We start from the raw sequence: 17228 nt of genomic DNA on the forward strand, positions 1-17228 counted from the left end.
TGCAGAGACACAGGTGAGTTCATTAAGACTTCAGGTGGGACGCTCAGTCAGTCTGTGATTGGCTGGAACAAACAAGCGCACAGGTGAGTCTCACCGTCTGATGAGGCTGCAGGTTAGCGAAGGAGATTCTCCTCAGACAGCTCCGCTCTGAACTACTGAGACACAGCAACAGGCTCCACCCACTCACACCTGTAACCGTGGAGACACAGACAGGACGTCACACCTGTAACTGTGGCAGCGGTGTAATGTATTAAAATCCTGCAGCTACAGGTCAGGAGCTTCAGTTAATGTTCATCAAACATCAGAATGGGGAGAAATGTGATCAGTGACTGTGACCGTGGCAGGATTGTTGGTGCCAGACGGCTGGTTTGAGTGTTTCTGAAACTGCTGATCTCCAACGGTCTCTAGAGCTTTTACTCAGAATGGAGCCAGAAACCAGAAACATGAGCAGCAGTTCGTGTTGATGAGAGAGGTCAGAGGAGAACGGCCAGACTGGTTGGAGCTGACAGAAAGGCTGTGGTAACTCAGATAACCACTCTTTACAACCGTGGTGAGCAGAAAAGCAGCTCAGAATCAACAACAAGTCCAACCTTGAGGTGGATGAACTACAACAGCAGAAGACCACGTCCGGTTCCACTGCTGTCAGCCAAGAACAGAAACCCGAGGCCGAAGTGGGCACAGGCTCAACAGCACTGGACAGTTGACGACCTGATAGCCTGGTCTGATGAATCTGGATTCCTGCTGAGGCAGCAGACGGTTGGGTCAGAATCTGGCGTCAATAGCATGAATCCATGGACCCAACCTGCCTTGTGTCAACAGTCCAGGCTGGTGGTGGTGGTGTAACGGTGTGGGGAACGTTTTCTTGGCTCACTCTGGGCCCCTAATATCAATCAATCATGGTCTGAATGCCACAGCCTGTCTGAGTATCGTTGCTGACCATGTCTTTCCCTTTATGGCCACAGTTTACCATCTTCTAATGGCTACTTCCATGTCGCAAAGTAAAAATCATCTCAAACTGGTTTCATGAACATGATAATGAGTTCAGTGAACTTCAGTGGCCTCCCCAGTCACCAGGTCTGGATCCAGTAGAAAACCCATAAGGATGTGGTAGAACAGGAGACTGGCAGCGTGAATGTGACGCCGACAAATCTGCAGAAATGATGTGATGCAGTCATGTCGACATGGACCAGAATCTCAGAGCAAGGTTTCCAACATCTGGTGGAATCAAGGCCACAAAGAATTAAGGCTGTTTGAGAGCAAAGGGGGGAACTCGCCAGTATTAGTGTGGTGTTCCTAATAAAGTGCTCGCTGAGTGTCATTAAAACTGGAGACAATAAAACACCCAAGTAAACAGCTTCAAACAGACAAATACCTGCAAAAAAAACCCAGAATCTGGAAAAAGCTGAGGTCATTTCCTTGCTCCAATGCTGAGAGTCACGGCTGAAAAATGTGGAGCAGGAAATTGATCTGAAAGTTTAACGTGAAGTAACGAGAGACGTGTGGTTTGGTTTGAAAGACGGGATTCCAGTTGGGACGGATCGGAGGGTTTAATGGACATGGTTGTGGACAGAGGAGAGAAAAACCGGACCTCTGAGTAATGAATAACAGAGAGGGAGGAGGAAGGGAGTGGAAACGGGAAGTGTCTGTCCAAATAAAAGATGTCTGAGCAGATATGGACAGAGTGGACACGTGGACCGACAGGAAATGTTGTGGTCTGGTTTTTGGCTGAAGCTGCTCCTGTTTCGGTCTCTAGAGTTTCCAGGCAGAAAGAAAAAAAACAGGAGGAAGTTTCTCCAACAACACACAGCCAGTTTATACACAGACTGAGTTCAGTTTAAACCTGATCCTGATCCTGATGAGACTCTTTGAGCCATCCCCTTTTCCTTTTTATTCCATATGTAAAAATGTTTTTCTGCACTGAGCAGACTTCCTGAACCACGAGGCCTGGTCCGAGGCCTCAGTGTGTCTGATTCCCTAAGACTGATCGGTTAAATCAAAGTGGTTGCAGTAAATCACCTGTTCAATGATGGACTGAGGAAGAGCTGCTCACTCACTCACCACTCTCTTCTCCCTTCTTCTCCTTCCTCTTCTTCTTATTTTTCATTCTCCTCCTCCTTTCCTCTTTTTCTCCTTCTTCCTCTTCCTCTCCTTCTTCTTCTCCTCCTTCCTCTTTTTGTCCTCCTTCTCCTTTCCTCTTTTTGTCCTCCTTCTCTTTCCTCTTCTTATTTTTCATTCTCCTTCTCCTCCTTTCCTCTTTTTCTTCTTCTCCTTCCTTTTACTCCTTCTCCTCCTTTCCTCTTTTTCTTCTCCTTCTCCTCCTTCCCTCTTTTTCTTCTCCTTCCCCTCCTTCCCTCTCTTTCTTCTTCTCCTTCCTTTTTCTCCTTCTCCTCCTCCTTCCTCTTTTTCTCCTCCTCCTCCTTCCTCTTTTTCTCCTCCTCCTCCTCCTTCCTCTTTTCTCCTCCTCCTCCTCCTTCCTCCTTTTCTCCTCCTTCTCCTCCTCTCTTTTTCTCCTCCTCCTCCTCCTTCCTCTTTTTCTCCTCCTCCTCCTCCTCCTTCCTCTTTTTCTCCTCCTCCTCCTCCTCCTCCTCCTCCTCCTTCCTCTTTTTCTCCTCCTCCTCCTCCTCCTCCTCCTCCTTCGTCTTTTCTCCTCCTCCTCCTCCTTCTCCTCCTCCCTCTTTTTCTCCTCCTCCTCCTTCCTCCTCCTCCTCCTCCTCCTCCTCCCTCTTTTTCTCCTCCTCCTCCTCCTTCTTTTACTCCTCCTCCTCCCTCTTTTTCTCCTCCTCCTCCTCCTGGTAGAAACACCAGGCAAGCAAAGACTCTACAAATGTGGGGACAGGAAGCAGGGAAGGGGCCATTGCTCCCCCACTTTATACCCCTGTCCTACATGTGTTTTAAGTTGCGGGTCAGTGTTTCCCAGTTCCAGTCGTTCCCGTCCACTCGAAGACTTTAGGTGGTTTATATTGAAGAAATCTGGCCAAACTCGCTTCTCTCATATTGTGTGTTCAACTGCACCAGACTCGTGGATCTGGCGTCGCGGCTGGTGTGATGGTCTCCAGTTTTAATTATTTAACTTTAAAACCAAAGCATGTTTATATACTGTACGTCTGTGTGTTTTCATGCATGTTATACATGTTTATGTTCAGATGATACATGTGGATATATGTTTATACGTCTCTTTAAATTTCTATACGTCGGTGTTTTTCTGCTTTTATATGCCTTAATACTCTACGTTAAATATGTTTACCTATAAGACTGGATTTGTATATTTACCCTGGTTTGTTCTGAGGAAGCTACTGGTCTCGGCGTATCTGGACATCTGGACTTCGTAGCCCATCTGCTGCAGAACCTGCTGGTACAGCTGGACCTCAGTGTCAGAGACCAAGTGTCGACCCGTCAGAACCACTGCCCAACGACGCCGCGGGGGTTTCTGAGACCACACCTGGACCTGAAGAGAGAGGAACATAAAACAAATCATTTTGTCTCCCGTCTCATACTTTCCCAAAAGAAACTGTCTGAGACTGAGCCTGCAGATGGACTTCAGTTCCACCTCTGATCCAGAACAGAGACAGGTCCAGAACGTGTTTAGCCTAGCTTAGCACAAAGACTGGTGGAGGAGGAGCTTCAGTGTTAGTTTAGTCATTTCGTTCAGACACAATTTGAGTTACAGCTCAGCAGGAGGGTTTCACCTGCTCTCAGACTTTACGATGTAGATTTTGTTTTATGGCAGAAATTCTATGAGGCTTCGTGGACTGGAAAAAAGGGTAAAATGCACAGTGTTGGGGGAGGAATCTGTGTGTTGGTTTAACTATTTAACATCACAGGAGAGGGGAAAAGAAAACAGTCTGAACTATTTGACCAAACAGAAGAAACCGAAAGAATCAGCTTTACATGGAAAACACAAGCCAAAGAAAAGCATCGAGTCTGTCCCTCTTTAATTCTTATCCAATATTCTCTCTTTGCCTGTTTTTCAGCCTCATTATTGTCTGAAAGATATAACAGTGTCATCGTTGTCAGTTGGTAGAAAGTTCCGTCCACATAACGATGTTACAGACACACATTTCACAGGCGAGCGTTTCGCATTTTCATGTCGCCTATTGGTCTGTGTCGAGGCCTTTAAAGTTGGACTCAGGTTGAGGTTCGGTGTAAGTGTCGTTTCCTTGTGAGCCCTGGTCACGTGAGGGTAAGAGTTGAAATCATCCAGTAATTCACAAGAAACACAGCAGTGAGCAGCAAAACAACAGTGAGATGAGCACGGTGTCAGTCAAGTGAGGTTTTTCATACTTTATTCCTCCTCTCAAGAAATCTCACAATATATTTTTATTTAACTGTATTTTATTACGTATATTATGCATCTAAAGCTCTAGGTGATGTTATCTTGTTGTGTGATAGCTGAACTTTGGACAAATGCTCCTGTTTCTATGAACAAAGCTTTAAACGGAGTCTTCAGCCAATAATTGAGGGGAAACTGTATTTTCCTTGACTGATTTGGTTTGTTCTGAACTACCAGCCTCCTGTGGAGGACAGTGTTATGTACAGTGTATTAGATGTTTCCAGTTTTAAAAGCTTTTGCTTCTGCTTTCAAATGGATTTCACATGTTTTTTTTTGTTTTTTTTCATAAGGCCGCTACCACCAGGGCTGAGGGGCAGATGACATGAAACATAAAAGTGGGTGAGCAGTTTGTTTAAAACCACAGAAGCAGTAAAACAGACTGAAGAAGAGATTTAACCGTCCTTCGAAACTAAATGGAACCTTCACCTCCTGTGTGTCAGTGGATTTTCCTTTGTACATTTAGAGTTTGACAGACGGGTTTAGTCTAAGCTCTGCGTCTGTTAGTATTCAGTCCATGTTGGTGAGAAGAAGCTGGCAGCGTCTGACTTCAGTCTGTTTTTCTTCCTCTCAGTTTCTAAGACCCAGCGAGACCTGGACAGATGGAGACATGCAAGAGGGCAAACAAGGGCCGACTCTCTCTGTGATTTTCATTTTAAACTGGTGACGTGATATCAAACGGATGGATTTCACCTGTTCCAAGTTTACAGTCAACGTTTTTACTTTAAGCAACCCCTGTTTGTTTCCCTCTTACTGTGGGGAGTTGAGTTTCTCTCACTGTTCAGCAGATTTAAATGAAGTGACAAACTGAATGAAACCTTTTAAACCAACTAAAGAAAAAAAACTCAACAGACAGTAACGAGAGAAACAGCTCTTAGAAGACGGCAGCTTCCGTCTCTCCTTAAATGTGAATCCAACATCATGTTGAAGATATTTTTTGAAAGACGTATCAAACTCCTCACTGCTGGACGTCAGTCTCTAGGGTGTTGTATGAGGAACACGTTTAATTAGGCTGCATTTTATGGAAAGTTGTAACGACTCTTAACACGACAAATGTTAAGTCGACTGCACGGACGAATCAGGAGACAATGAACCCCACAGAAACGCCTGCCATATAGGACTCTCGGACCTTTTGGTAATTTTACGTCTCTTTGTGGTGGTCGCTTCATACTGAGGCTCTGGACCAGGGGCCCCCTGACCTCTCGGGCCCGTGGTCTTGCGCCTGGTAGACCTGTTCAGTAATCCGTACACGGTTCACTGCTCCTAACAACCTCTACCACCGCTCCGGAGTCCACTGAAAATCCAACGGAAAAATGAAGAGAAATGAAGTGGAAATTCAGTCTGATTATCAGCCACACGAGGCGCCGCAGCAAATCGTCAAGGTTCCCCCTCTGTGGACCGCGAGTACCTACGGTGGATCTGACCGGCTCTAGTAGAAAAGTCTCCCTGTGGACACAGAGCATGTGTCTCACTTACAACACACACGCCGACACTACCAGCACTTTCCCACAGCTGTGTGACAGCTTCGTGTCCACAAACAGAGACGCTAACGAGGTCTCATACCACAGACCGATGAACCGAGTCATCGCACACCAACACATAACACACACTGATCACATGACCCGTCTGAGACATCAGGTAGCATTCAGCTGGTCTGTAGCATCAGACAAACGCCGAGGACAAACTGTCAGCAGATGCACTGACCTGGAGTCAGCAGCGGAAAAAACAAAATGGCCGACCAGAAGACGAATCTGATTGTGGCTGAAAACGCTTGGTTTTTAGCTGCATCCGCATCCGCACAGCCGCGCTCGTCAGACGCATTTCGTTTTCAGTGGCAACACGGCTCTCGAGAAACAAAGGGCAGAGGTAGTGATCTGGGAGCCGTTAGGTAAACCCAGGACAAGACCAGAGCCATCTTGTCCCTGATCCGCTCCCCCTCAGGTAAAGACATGATGAGGATATTAACGAGGATACTGACTGACTCTTGCATGAATAAATGGACCCGTTTTCTTTGTGCTGATAAGACAGACAATTTGAGGGCATTTTGTAAGTTCTTAGGGAGTAAATATGAGTTAGAATATTAATATAATTCTATATGTAGATCTATCTAAACATCACAGTGACTGAAGTCATTAGGGGCCATCAGAGTCTGGTGCCTCTCTCTCTGTGCTCAACAGCTTCTTTTGTCCAAAAACAACTTCAAAACAAGCGAACTGTCCTTAGTGGGTTCATTTTAATCGGGACCTGAGGACAACAGTCAAATGTTTGGCCCAGAAGGATTTTAGAATAAAGCGTTTACACCTCTTCATGCACAAAACAGTCCTGTAATAAATACAAGTTTACTCCTGGGACATGCAGCTTCACTGCTGAGCACTTCAGTAACATCTCTACTTACTGCACATGTGGTCTGGATCTGGACCGATCTGAATCAGTGACTCAGACCGAAGACACAAACACACCGACTCTGTGGGGTGAAGTCTGGACACTACACACGATACAACTTATAACAAACCATCATATATAAGACCACAGACCTGCAGCTGAGACAACAACAGGACCACGGTCAGTCGCAGCAGCAGGCGCTGAAGCTTGTGGCCTCAAACCGAAGCAGCTGAGAAGCTGAAGGAAATAAAATTTCCTCCCTTCACTCTGATCCAATCCCTTACATTTCCACGATAATTGTGTCCGAGACGAAACCGCCGAGCTCCACGCGAACCGGCAGGATTTCTGACGCCGCACCTCAAAATAACATCAAATGTTTGTGGGTTCATGGGGACGATAACTGTAAATAAAAAGTATATCAGAAAATAACCACACCGTTAATTAGATCATGTCAGTGAGACATTCATGGCTTTTTTCTTTACATTTCACCCTTTGCTTTCTGCTGTAGCTGTATCTGAATTTAGCTGCACGTTTCATCTCATTTCATATTAAATACTTCATTCACGGTTTTTATTCCGATTTTCCTCAGTTTCACACAAAACAGAAGAATCATTAAAAATCCCAGGAAATATTTAGGTTCAAAATGAGGGAAAAAAGGAAAAATAGAATTTAAGGAAATAAAGAGGAAGAAGAAATGGGGATAGGGTGCAAGAGTTACACACAGTATAAGTTCACTTTAACACAATGAGGGTTTCTCCGGTTTCTGGTTCAGGTCCAATGATCAGATGGCATCAGTCATCTTTAGACCCAGAGAGCAGATCTGATTCATGTTGGGAGTTCACTGGACCAGCTGATAACCAGCCTCATGACAGCAGTTACCAGGGTCACTGATGTCAGACGGAGTGAAGACGGGGAGGCAGGCTGAGATGTGAGACAGACCCGGTCACTGCTGGACACACAACAGTTGTTCTCCCCAAAAACATCAGAGAGTAAAAGCAGCTTCACAGCTCCAGCTGTAACAACACTGTTTTAACGTCTGTCCCCTGCCCGGCCCCTGCCCGTCCCCTGCCCGGCCCCTGCCCGGCCCCTGCCTGTCCCTCTGACCTGCTGTCAGTCACACAGCAGGAGGGCACACCTGCACGTTGTCATTTTAAACAACACGGAGCCTCTCTGAGCCTCCGCAGCAGCAGTTAGCACCGGCAGACGCGTCGTATATCAGAAACCCTCTGTTCACATCCAGGCGGCTTTCAGCTCAGTTCACCCAGCCACAGAGGGGGAGGGTAACCCCGTACGTTCACCTCACTGCTACAGTCTAGTACACAGTTGAGGTACTTGTACCTCTGTCCTCTTGTCTTTCAGTTTGCTGCTCCACCACATGTCAGGGAGAAGTACTGACCTTCTTACTGCTCTACAGTCACCTGACAGCTGCGGCTACTTTACAGATTCAGATTTGACATGTCACAGAGGATCAGTGTATAAAACAGGATTTATTTAAAGTAGTTCAATAAGCTGCAGCTGGACAACACTGAGATGCTGCCTCGATGTTAAAGAGTTGGCACCAGTCCTGTACTATGACCGATTCACATCGGAGCCCGAACTGCGAACCTCTACACAACCAGGACTCTGAGTCCTTCGCAAAGCGAATTTAGCTGATGATGATACTTCTTTACTTTTACTTGTAATGGAGTATCTTTATTCTGAAGAACTGCAGTTTTTACTAATGTAAAGGATCTGAATACTTCTTTCACTAATCACAATCTAATCTTCTACCAAGAGAGATCTCATGGCTTTAAGATGAAGTATAAAACAAGGAAAATGAGGCCTTTTGTGGAGAATATAACAATGTCAAAACCTGCATTGTAAGTATCTCCTGGGGCTGAATCTAATGCTTAGGGTCAGTATGGATGAATCTGCCCATTCTTTCCCTGGATTGATCAATTAATCGTTTGATTGGTACAAGACCGAACAACAGTAAAATCACCCGTCACAGTGCGACGCCGTGTTTTGTCTAAAAACCACAGACATTCTCTCGACTGTGGTTTCAACAGATTTTTGACATTTTTGTTGGGAAACGTTATTGAGACGATGAACTGATTATCAAAGTGGTTCCCAGTTAATTTTCTGTCAACTCACTGATTAATTAACTGACCGCTGCGTCTCTCGTGTCTACAGAGGGACACATGCACACAGACGGTCAGGAAACCGTCTGAACTGATTTATGTGGGTTTACGTTTCTCTCAGCCCCACCTCTGTTCGGACTCCACAGACTGCAGAATGACATAAAAATAGACCCTCCTGGACTCTTGCGGACTCTTGTGGATCTGTCCCCTGCAGTAAAAAGCAGACAGAGTGCAGGTTTTCTCAGTCAGACTGGAAGTTGTGGAGGGAAACCAGAGAGGTGAACAGCTGATGGCTGACAGCCAACACTGAACATCAACACAACGTAATGAAAACAGGCAGAGGACAACAAGGTCTATAAATAAAATATAATATTATTGTCATTACTATAGTTAAGACAACCAGTCTGTCCTCAGCCACACAAGCTCATGGGCTGAATCAAAAGAAAAAATTCCATGCTTTTTGGTTGTTATGACTCAGCTTTTCAGAACTGTGTACACAGCCTCCAGTGTCAGGAAAGATTTTTATATCTTGTGAACTCAGGACAGTAATGTCACATGACACTGATTAGTCCGGATCAGGACTCAGGACTGTGTAAAGGTCTCCTCTGAGCTTCTAACTCTGCACGTAAGTATCTGTAAGGATCAATGAAAATAAAATATTTTGGGACTTTGGGGATCAGCATTCTCCCAATAAACATCTTGACGTCACAGCGACATGCAGATCAAAATTAGTTGCATGTGGGTCATCCCAGGCCCAGTCCTGGTTCACATGCGTACATCCAGTTTAGGTTCGATACCTGCACGTCCAACCAAGACCGCTTCTGGTCCTCTACGGACCTAGAGACCAGACTCAAAATTTGGTTCATGTGACATAAAGTTCGTCTGCACAGACTAGAACCCAGAACTAGTGACCGTGCTGACACATACTCACATCTACGTATGTGAATACGGCTGCTTGTGCAAACAGAACTGTTCCTTATGTAAACAGAACACCTATGTATACAGAACACGTACGTAAACAGAACACGTACGTAAACAGAACTGTTCCTTATGTAAACAGAACACGTATGTAAACAGAACTGTTCCTTGTGTAAACAGAACTGTTCCTTGTGTAAACAGAACTGTTCCTTATGTAAACAGAACACGTACGTAAACAGAACTGTTCCTTATGTAAACAGAACACGTACGTAAACAGAACCGTTCCTTATGTAAACAGAACACGTATGTAAACAGAACTGTTCGTTATGTAAACAGAACACGTATGTAAACAGAACTGTTCCTTATGTAAACAGAACACGTATGTAAACAGAACTGTTCCTTGTGTAAACAGAACTGTTCCTTATGTAAACAGAACACGTACATAAACAGAACTGTTCCTTATGTAAACAGAACACGTACGTAAACAGAACTGTTCCTTGTGTAAACAGAACTGTTCCTTATGTAAACAGAACACGTACATAAACAGAACTGTTCCTTATGTAAACAGAACACGTACGTAAACAGAACTGTTCCTTGTGTAAACAGAACTGTTCCTTATGTAAACAGAAAACGTACGTAAACAGAACTGTTCCTTGTGTAAACAGAACTGTTCCTTATGTAAACAGAAAACGTACGTAAACAGAACTGTTCCTTGTGTAAACAGAACTGTTCCTTGTGTAAACAGAAAACGTACGTAAACATAACTGTTCCTTATGTCCTTGTGTAAACAGAACTGTTCCTTATGTAAACAGAAAACGTACGTAAACAGAACTGTTCCTTATGTAAACAGAACACGTACGTAAACAGAACTGTTCCTTGTGTAAACAGAACACGTACGTAAACAGAACTCTTCCTTGTGTAAACAGAACGTACGTAAACAGAACTCTTCCTTGTGTAAACAGAACGTACGTAAACAGAACTCTTCCTTGTGTAAACAGAACTGTTCCTTGTGTAAACAGAACACGTATGTAAACAGAACACCTAGGTAAACAGAACACGTACGTAAACAGAACTGTTCCTTATGTAAACAGAACACGTACGTAAACAGAACTGTTCCTTGTGTAAACAGAACGTACGTAAACAGAACTCTTCCTTGTGTAAACAGAACTGTTCCTTGTGTAAACAGAACTGTTCCTTATGTAAACAGAACACGTACGTAAAAAGAACACGTACGTAAACAGAACTGTTCCTTGTGTAAACAGAACTGTTCCTTGTGTAAACAGAACACGTACGTAAACAGAACTGTTCCTTATGTAAACAGAAAACGTACGTAAACAGAACTGTTCCTTATTTAAACAGAACTGTTCCTTGTGTAAACAGAACACGTATGTAAACAATAGAGCGTTGCAGCTGTCAATTATCCTGTAGTAAAATGAAACCCTGGTGCACACGGCCATTGATCCCCTTATAATCTAAAAATACTGGAACAATGAGCCAGAGGGAGCTTTGGCACAGCAGGCATGACGCTTTCTCTTCTGTTACTGACACTATACACACAAAACTCCATTCAAAAATCTGTTTCTTTTAAGATATCATGCTTAAAGGCAAAATAAACATTTTATAAAATGTTGATCAGAAGGGTTAAGTAGTCAGGTTGATGTTGTGGTCAGTTTAGTATTCTTATAATTCATCAAACTGCTGCACTGGTAAAATGATTTCATAGATCATTTTAGTTAATAAAGACTGTACTGCTGGATAATAAACATATAAACTGAATTTATCAGTAGAGCCATCAGAATCTACAAAAGATCTTAAAAAACAAATCTTAAAATGCTCTGTATTAAATGAAGATTGGCAATAGTAGTTTTCTCCAGGATTGGATAAGAATATCACTGTTTTATTAAAATGAAATTCCTTCTTGACGGATTATATTCATTCCACATTCTTGAGTTGATATTTTAAAGTCCAGAAAACTATTTGCTACTGTTGTGAAGATGAACAATTTTTAACACATTTTAAAATGCAATTTTTTTGGATGAAGTTTGGTGATAGTAATAGCAAAAGAAAGTCTCTATTAAATGTTTGTTAAATGTGGGTGTTTCACTGAAGCATACATTTTTAATGGATAGTATTTATGCTGAATTTACTTGTCAATTTGCAAGAGTCTAAGAAAGTATTTGCTCTATCTTTATTCCAAAGACTTTTGCCATTAATCAAGCAAATTTTAAACTCTGAGTGAAGTTTGGCAAAATCCTAGTTTGCCCCCTGACATGAATTTTTCTTAGTTTTTTCAATGCAAGTGTTTTCTTAAAATTAAACATTATGATGGACACTTGATGGAAAAAAATAATAAATAAAAAAGCCTAAACTCAAGGTTCACCTTCTAGCTTTGCAGAAGCGTTCTACCCCAGGCTCACTGTCTTCCTCAGTGGATCCTGAGATGTTGTTGAAAGCTACGGAAAACTACGTTTTGACCCAAGGTCAACAAGAACGTTTAAGGCTCAACGTGAGATCTAGAGTTACTATAAAATAAGCAAAGAACGTCCACCAGTTGAAATGTTTATTTTAAAGAAATAAAATAAAACTGAAAGAAATAGGCCATTGTGGTATTGGAGGACGATGCAGAATTTACAGGTAATCCCAAAAGTGTCTGATAAATGATTAACAGATAAAATTATTTTTAATTGCCTGAATTTGTAACGGAGTCTGGGGAAGCAGTTTTCGCCACAGTACACGTACACACACACACACACACACACACACACACACACACACACACACACACCTGAGGAGCAGGTAAAACTCACCTGAGTCTCTCTCTGTAAAGTTTCCAGAATAGAAATAAACCTTCTGGTCTTCTCCACCAGGACCTGATCTGAAGATTTCCTGCTGCGAACATCAGCGGCGGGTAGCTGATGTCCGGACCGGAGGCGGTTCCGGGCCACCATCAGGGTCTGGTAAAAGAGACACACCGCCACCCCGAGCAGCAGCAGCAGCGGGCCGGAGCAGGACCGGCGGCGCAGCAGCATCCCGGAGTCCCTCAGGAGACGTCCGCCGGCTGAAGCCAGGAGGCACCGCATGAGAGGAAAAACCTTCACTTTACATCCCCGAGGGTTTCCCTTTGTATCTTCGTCTTCATCCGCTTCATCTCAGTCCTCAGAGCCTGATGATTTTAAGTGAGGTTCGGCCCGTTGTCCACCTTAACATGAATGCATCGGGACTGTTAGAAAATGTGGTAAAAGCGAGCGTGTCACTAAAATTAAAATAAGTTTTGTTGAATCATATTTATCCCAACTTTACTAGTGGACCCGAGGGAGTCTGAAAGGGCAGGCTATTAACTCGTGCCATTAACCCCAAGAACGTTTATCGATAACCAGACACATTTTAAAATAGACTCATTTTCAGTTACGTTCGGCGATATACTGCTACCCCCCAAACATGAGTGCATATCGGTTGTTGGAAAGTTTGGTAAATGTGACTGTTTTATCTAAATAGAGATCATTCTGATGAATTATATTTATGCCGAAGATACTAGTGGATTCGTGAGAGTACGGGAAGGTATTAAGTCATGCTTTAAATCCAAGGACCTCTCATCAATAACGAATCACAGTTTAAAACTCCCTAATTTTGAGTCGGACGCTCTGTGCGCCGCGGAGACCCAAAAAGAAGAAGAGCGGCCAAAACGCACGGCGCTTCAAAGCGGCTGAGCTTCATCCTCTGCCTCCCTTGGTGAGATCATGTGGGTTTAAAGATGGCCATGACACTTCAAAGGCAGATGATTCTCCTGGATGATTTCCCAAGAATCCTCCTAAATCCAGAGTGCGCAACACCGCACTACGACCTAGTGCTGCGTCTTCGTTTTGATCCCCGTCTGAGCAGAAAAAACCCACGTCCTGTCAGCTGATGAAAAGTCAAACTAAAACTGGAATCCTAACGGGACCCTCAGAAGAACGGGGAAAAGCCCAAAAGACCCATTAAACAGAGCTACAACCACGCATTTTCCGTTGAAAGTCGAGGGTTACAACTAGACGAAAAACACACACGAAGTTCGGTGGCGTCGGGGAGAGGTTAAAAACAACCAGTCTGGCGGTGGAGTCTGGCAGGCGGACCATCTGGTTTGAGTTAAATCCAACAGGAGAAGAAAAAAGAAGCCACGGTGGTCAGATTTCCAGTCCGTCCTTCGCCGGATGGACCTGGACTCTTCGCTTCTTCTCTGGGTTTATTTTTCTGCACAGATTCAAAATGGACTTGGTTTTTTCTTCAGTTTTTCAGTTGAACTCCGGTCAGTTAAAAATTCTGCTGCGACTCTGTAGGTCAGCACCTCCTCACCCTCCTCCCTCCCTCCCTCCTGCTGAAACACTCTGAAGGCTGGGTTATTTCGGGAACACACACACACACACACACACACACACACTAAACAAATTTAAAAACGTCCTTGTTTTGAGTGGAGTTTGGTGGCACAGCCCTCCTACATGAATGCATAGTGGTTGTTGCAAAGTTGGCTGAATGTGCTCCACAAACCAAGTGATAAAACAATTTAATCTCAAGGTCTATCTCCAGGCTTGTTTCAGGGCTTTCGACCCTCTCACATGGTCTTCATTTGCCTCAGTTTGTGCCTGTGATCTAACTACATTCCTGCCACAGAGCTCAGCATCAGTTTTAGTTAAAATACTTTAAGAGTTGATGTTTGGAAAAACCCTGCCAGAGGTTTATTTACTGCTTTTTCAAGATATTTCCAGACTCCTCAAAGACCCTTTCAACCATCTACATGAAAAAAAAAAGCTCTGTTCACTGCAACGAGGGCTAAAAAAAAAGAGAAAAAAAGAAAATTAAAAAAAATATCCACCTTAACATCCTGTGAGAAGCAAATTCTTGCATTCGAGTACCTGAAACCATCAAATTTATGGCATTTTTGTTTTTAAAAAAAAACCAAACACAAATAATTAAAATCAACCATCAACATGTTTAAAAAGATTTTTTAAAACCCTTTAAATCCTTCAACAAGGTTTTCATCAGGATTCACCAGGTGACTTTTAAAGGCTTTTTAACATCATGCAGGATGAAATTTAATACCCGTTTCATGATGATACCGTCTGAGCATGACAGTACGATGGAAAACCAGCAGGGACATATGGAGTGAGATTATTTGTCATCATTATAACATTATTCAGTACTTCCCAGTACATAACAATAATTCTGGTGATAGAATTAATAAAACCAAAGAGACCTGGACCTTAATAAGCAGTGGATAAGGGATGGATCAAAGAAGTAAAAAGCGTTCATGCCAGTTTCAGTTAAATATTGACCGGTCTGAGTTTGACTCAACAGCCTCCTGCAGCTCAGCCACCGTTAGTGTGGAGGTGGAGAACGTCTCCTGACATCCAGTAGCTAACTTTACTGCCACAGCAGCAACTGACAACATCTAAGTCTTTGCTTCATTACATTTAACGCTCTTTAAACCCTCTAACCTCTTCTTTGAGGAAACTGAATTCACTGTTTTAAAGACCTGCAGATTTCCTGTCTTACAGAGCCCCCTGGTGCTCACATGTAGCTTCTGCACCGTGTCTGCTCGGGACTGTTTTATATATTTGACTTTCAGAAGTTTGATTAAGAAGTAAAAACCTGTCATTTTTACTCACAAACCTCCAAACAAAAACTATTTATCAAAGTTGTTTTGACTGTAAAAGTCTGCGAAACGTCAGATAGCTGCAGAGTGAGAGGCTGGTTCAGAGCAGATCCTCCAGGACTGCAGCACAGAGACGGTCACAGTAACAACAATACACGAGCCGACACAGTGTCATTAACCACTGAGTAGTTTTAGTCGAGTATTTGCATTTGAACATTTAACGGGATGTTACAGCACTTGTTCCTTTTTTAGTCATTTATCGGCTACGGACAAAAAAACAGAATAAATCTGACCCTGATGTGATTCACAGTCATCTTCTCTGTCTGATCTCGTCAGTGTGGAAATAAATTCTCCTTGTTGTCTGATTTCTCAGATGGGCCTCGTCAACCAGCAGCAGGACGTCTCTCAGCAGAGTCTAGTTTCCATTTCAGACAATTTCCTCTGATTTCATCCCGGCTTCTATATTTAAAGTCGGGTCCGCAGGTATTTGGACAGTGACACAGTTTTTGTAATTTTGTGTCTGTACACCACCACGATGGATTTGAAACGAAGCGATTGAAGAGTAGACTTTCAGCTTTAATTCAAGGGGTTTAACAAAAATATCACATTAAACGTTTAGCAATTACAGCCATTTTTATACAGTCCCTCATTTTCAGAGGCTCAAAAGTAATTGGACAAACCAACATAATTATAAATAGAAGGATTATTTTTAATACTTGGATGAAAATCCTTTGCAGTCAGTGACTGTCTGATGTCTGGAAACCATGGACGTCACCAAACGCTGAGTTTCCTCCCTTGAGATGCTTTGCCAGGCCTTTACTTAAATTTAAAACCTGTTTCACCAAAGAATCGAAAATAAAAATGCAAGACTTGATTTCTATTTTTCATACTTTTCATTCATTTAGTTCTTTTTAACAAGTGCATGAAATTTATGGTATTTTTGTCTCATTATTAGTACTAGTACTACTCTTAATTTATCATTAAACAGAACCTGGACCTGGATATGCAGCAGAAAATTGATTGGGTGAATCAATTAAAAATAACCAATTTATGTTTTGTTTTGTTTTGTTGGAGGACTGGAACGTTATTGGGGCCTGAGACTTCGGATTGTTGCTGTCCACAATCATCAATGTATTCAAGTGACCTGTGTATTTAACGTCTGCCAACCAAATTTCCTTCAGAATGTTAAAGTTCGGGCTGAAACCCAACAATTCTCTCTTTTCTGATCTATAAAATAAATTCAATAAAACAAACTAGTAAAGACTCCTTTAAAAATAAAACAAGAATATTCATTAAAAGATCCTGTATGAATAAACCGAATCCCTTCTAAGGATTATTTGTTTGTTTTTGAGATAACTGAAATCTGAGCTTTTTAAGGCTTTAAGAACTGCAGAAACCCTGCTGAAACCTGGTGTAGAACCAGGTCCGGTGGCTGCAGTAGAAATGAGCCTTGTATTACCGTCGTTATCTACAGTTATGTACAGAAATAATTTTTGCTGCTGTGGGTTCAGCTTCAACACTTTTCTTCATTTATTACATTTTCTTTTGAAAGCAAGTCAGAAAATTATTTTTATCAATATACTTTCAGCAAAGCACACTATACTCTGACCTATATAACTAATTATTTATATAACATATTGCAGTATTTATTTATATTATTTTAATGATTTATGGATGCATTTCAGTCATTCACGACATCCACATGGAAATGTGCTTTGAGCTTTGAAATGTTCAGCTTCACTGGGAAATCTGTGCTTCAATACAAAATATAAAATCTTTCAAAGCTTTGAAAATAACTCCCCTGACACTCCAACTAATTTTTGACATTTTAGATGCTGTCACTATTCCCACACCA

General features: G+C 42.6%; 1 protein-coding gene across 4 annotated transcripts in view; it reads right to left on the reverse strand.

Annotated features, from left to right (window-relative positions):
* Window positions 1–14051, reverse strand: part of cped1 (cadherin-like and PC-esterase domain containing 1) — a 44322-nt gene extending 30271 nt beyond the window's left edge. For all 4 annotated transcript variants that reach the window (XM_040151571.1, XM_040151564.1, XM_040151574.1 and 1 more), the window contains exons 1-3: window positions 12555–14051; window positions 3271–3445; window positions 95–189 (exon numbers count right to left, since the gene is read on the reverse strand). In XM_040151571.1, coding sequence (XP_040007505.1) covers window positions 95–189; window positions 3271–3445; window positions 12555–12827 — 543 coding nt within the window. In that variant the 5' untranslated portion in view covers window positions 12828–14051. The remainder of the gene's footprint in view (window positions 1–94; window positions 190–3270; window positions 3446–12554) is intronic.
* Between the last annotated feature and the right edge of the window lie 3177 nt (window positions 14052–17228).

This window comes from Xiphias gladius, chromosome 2 (assembly GCF_016859285.1).
Source record: "Xiphias gladius isolate SHS-SW01 ecotype Sanya breed wild chromosome 2, ASM1685928v1, whole genome shotgun sequence".
NCBI lineage: Eukaryota > Metazoa > Chordata > Actinopteri > Istiophoriformes > Xiphiidae > Xiphias > Xiphias gladius.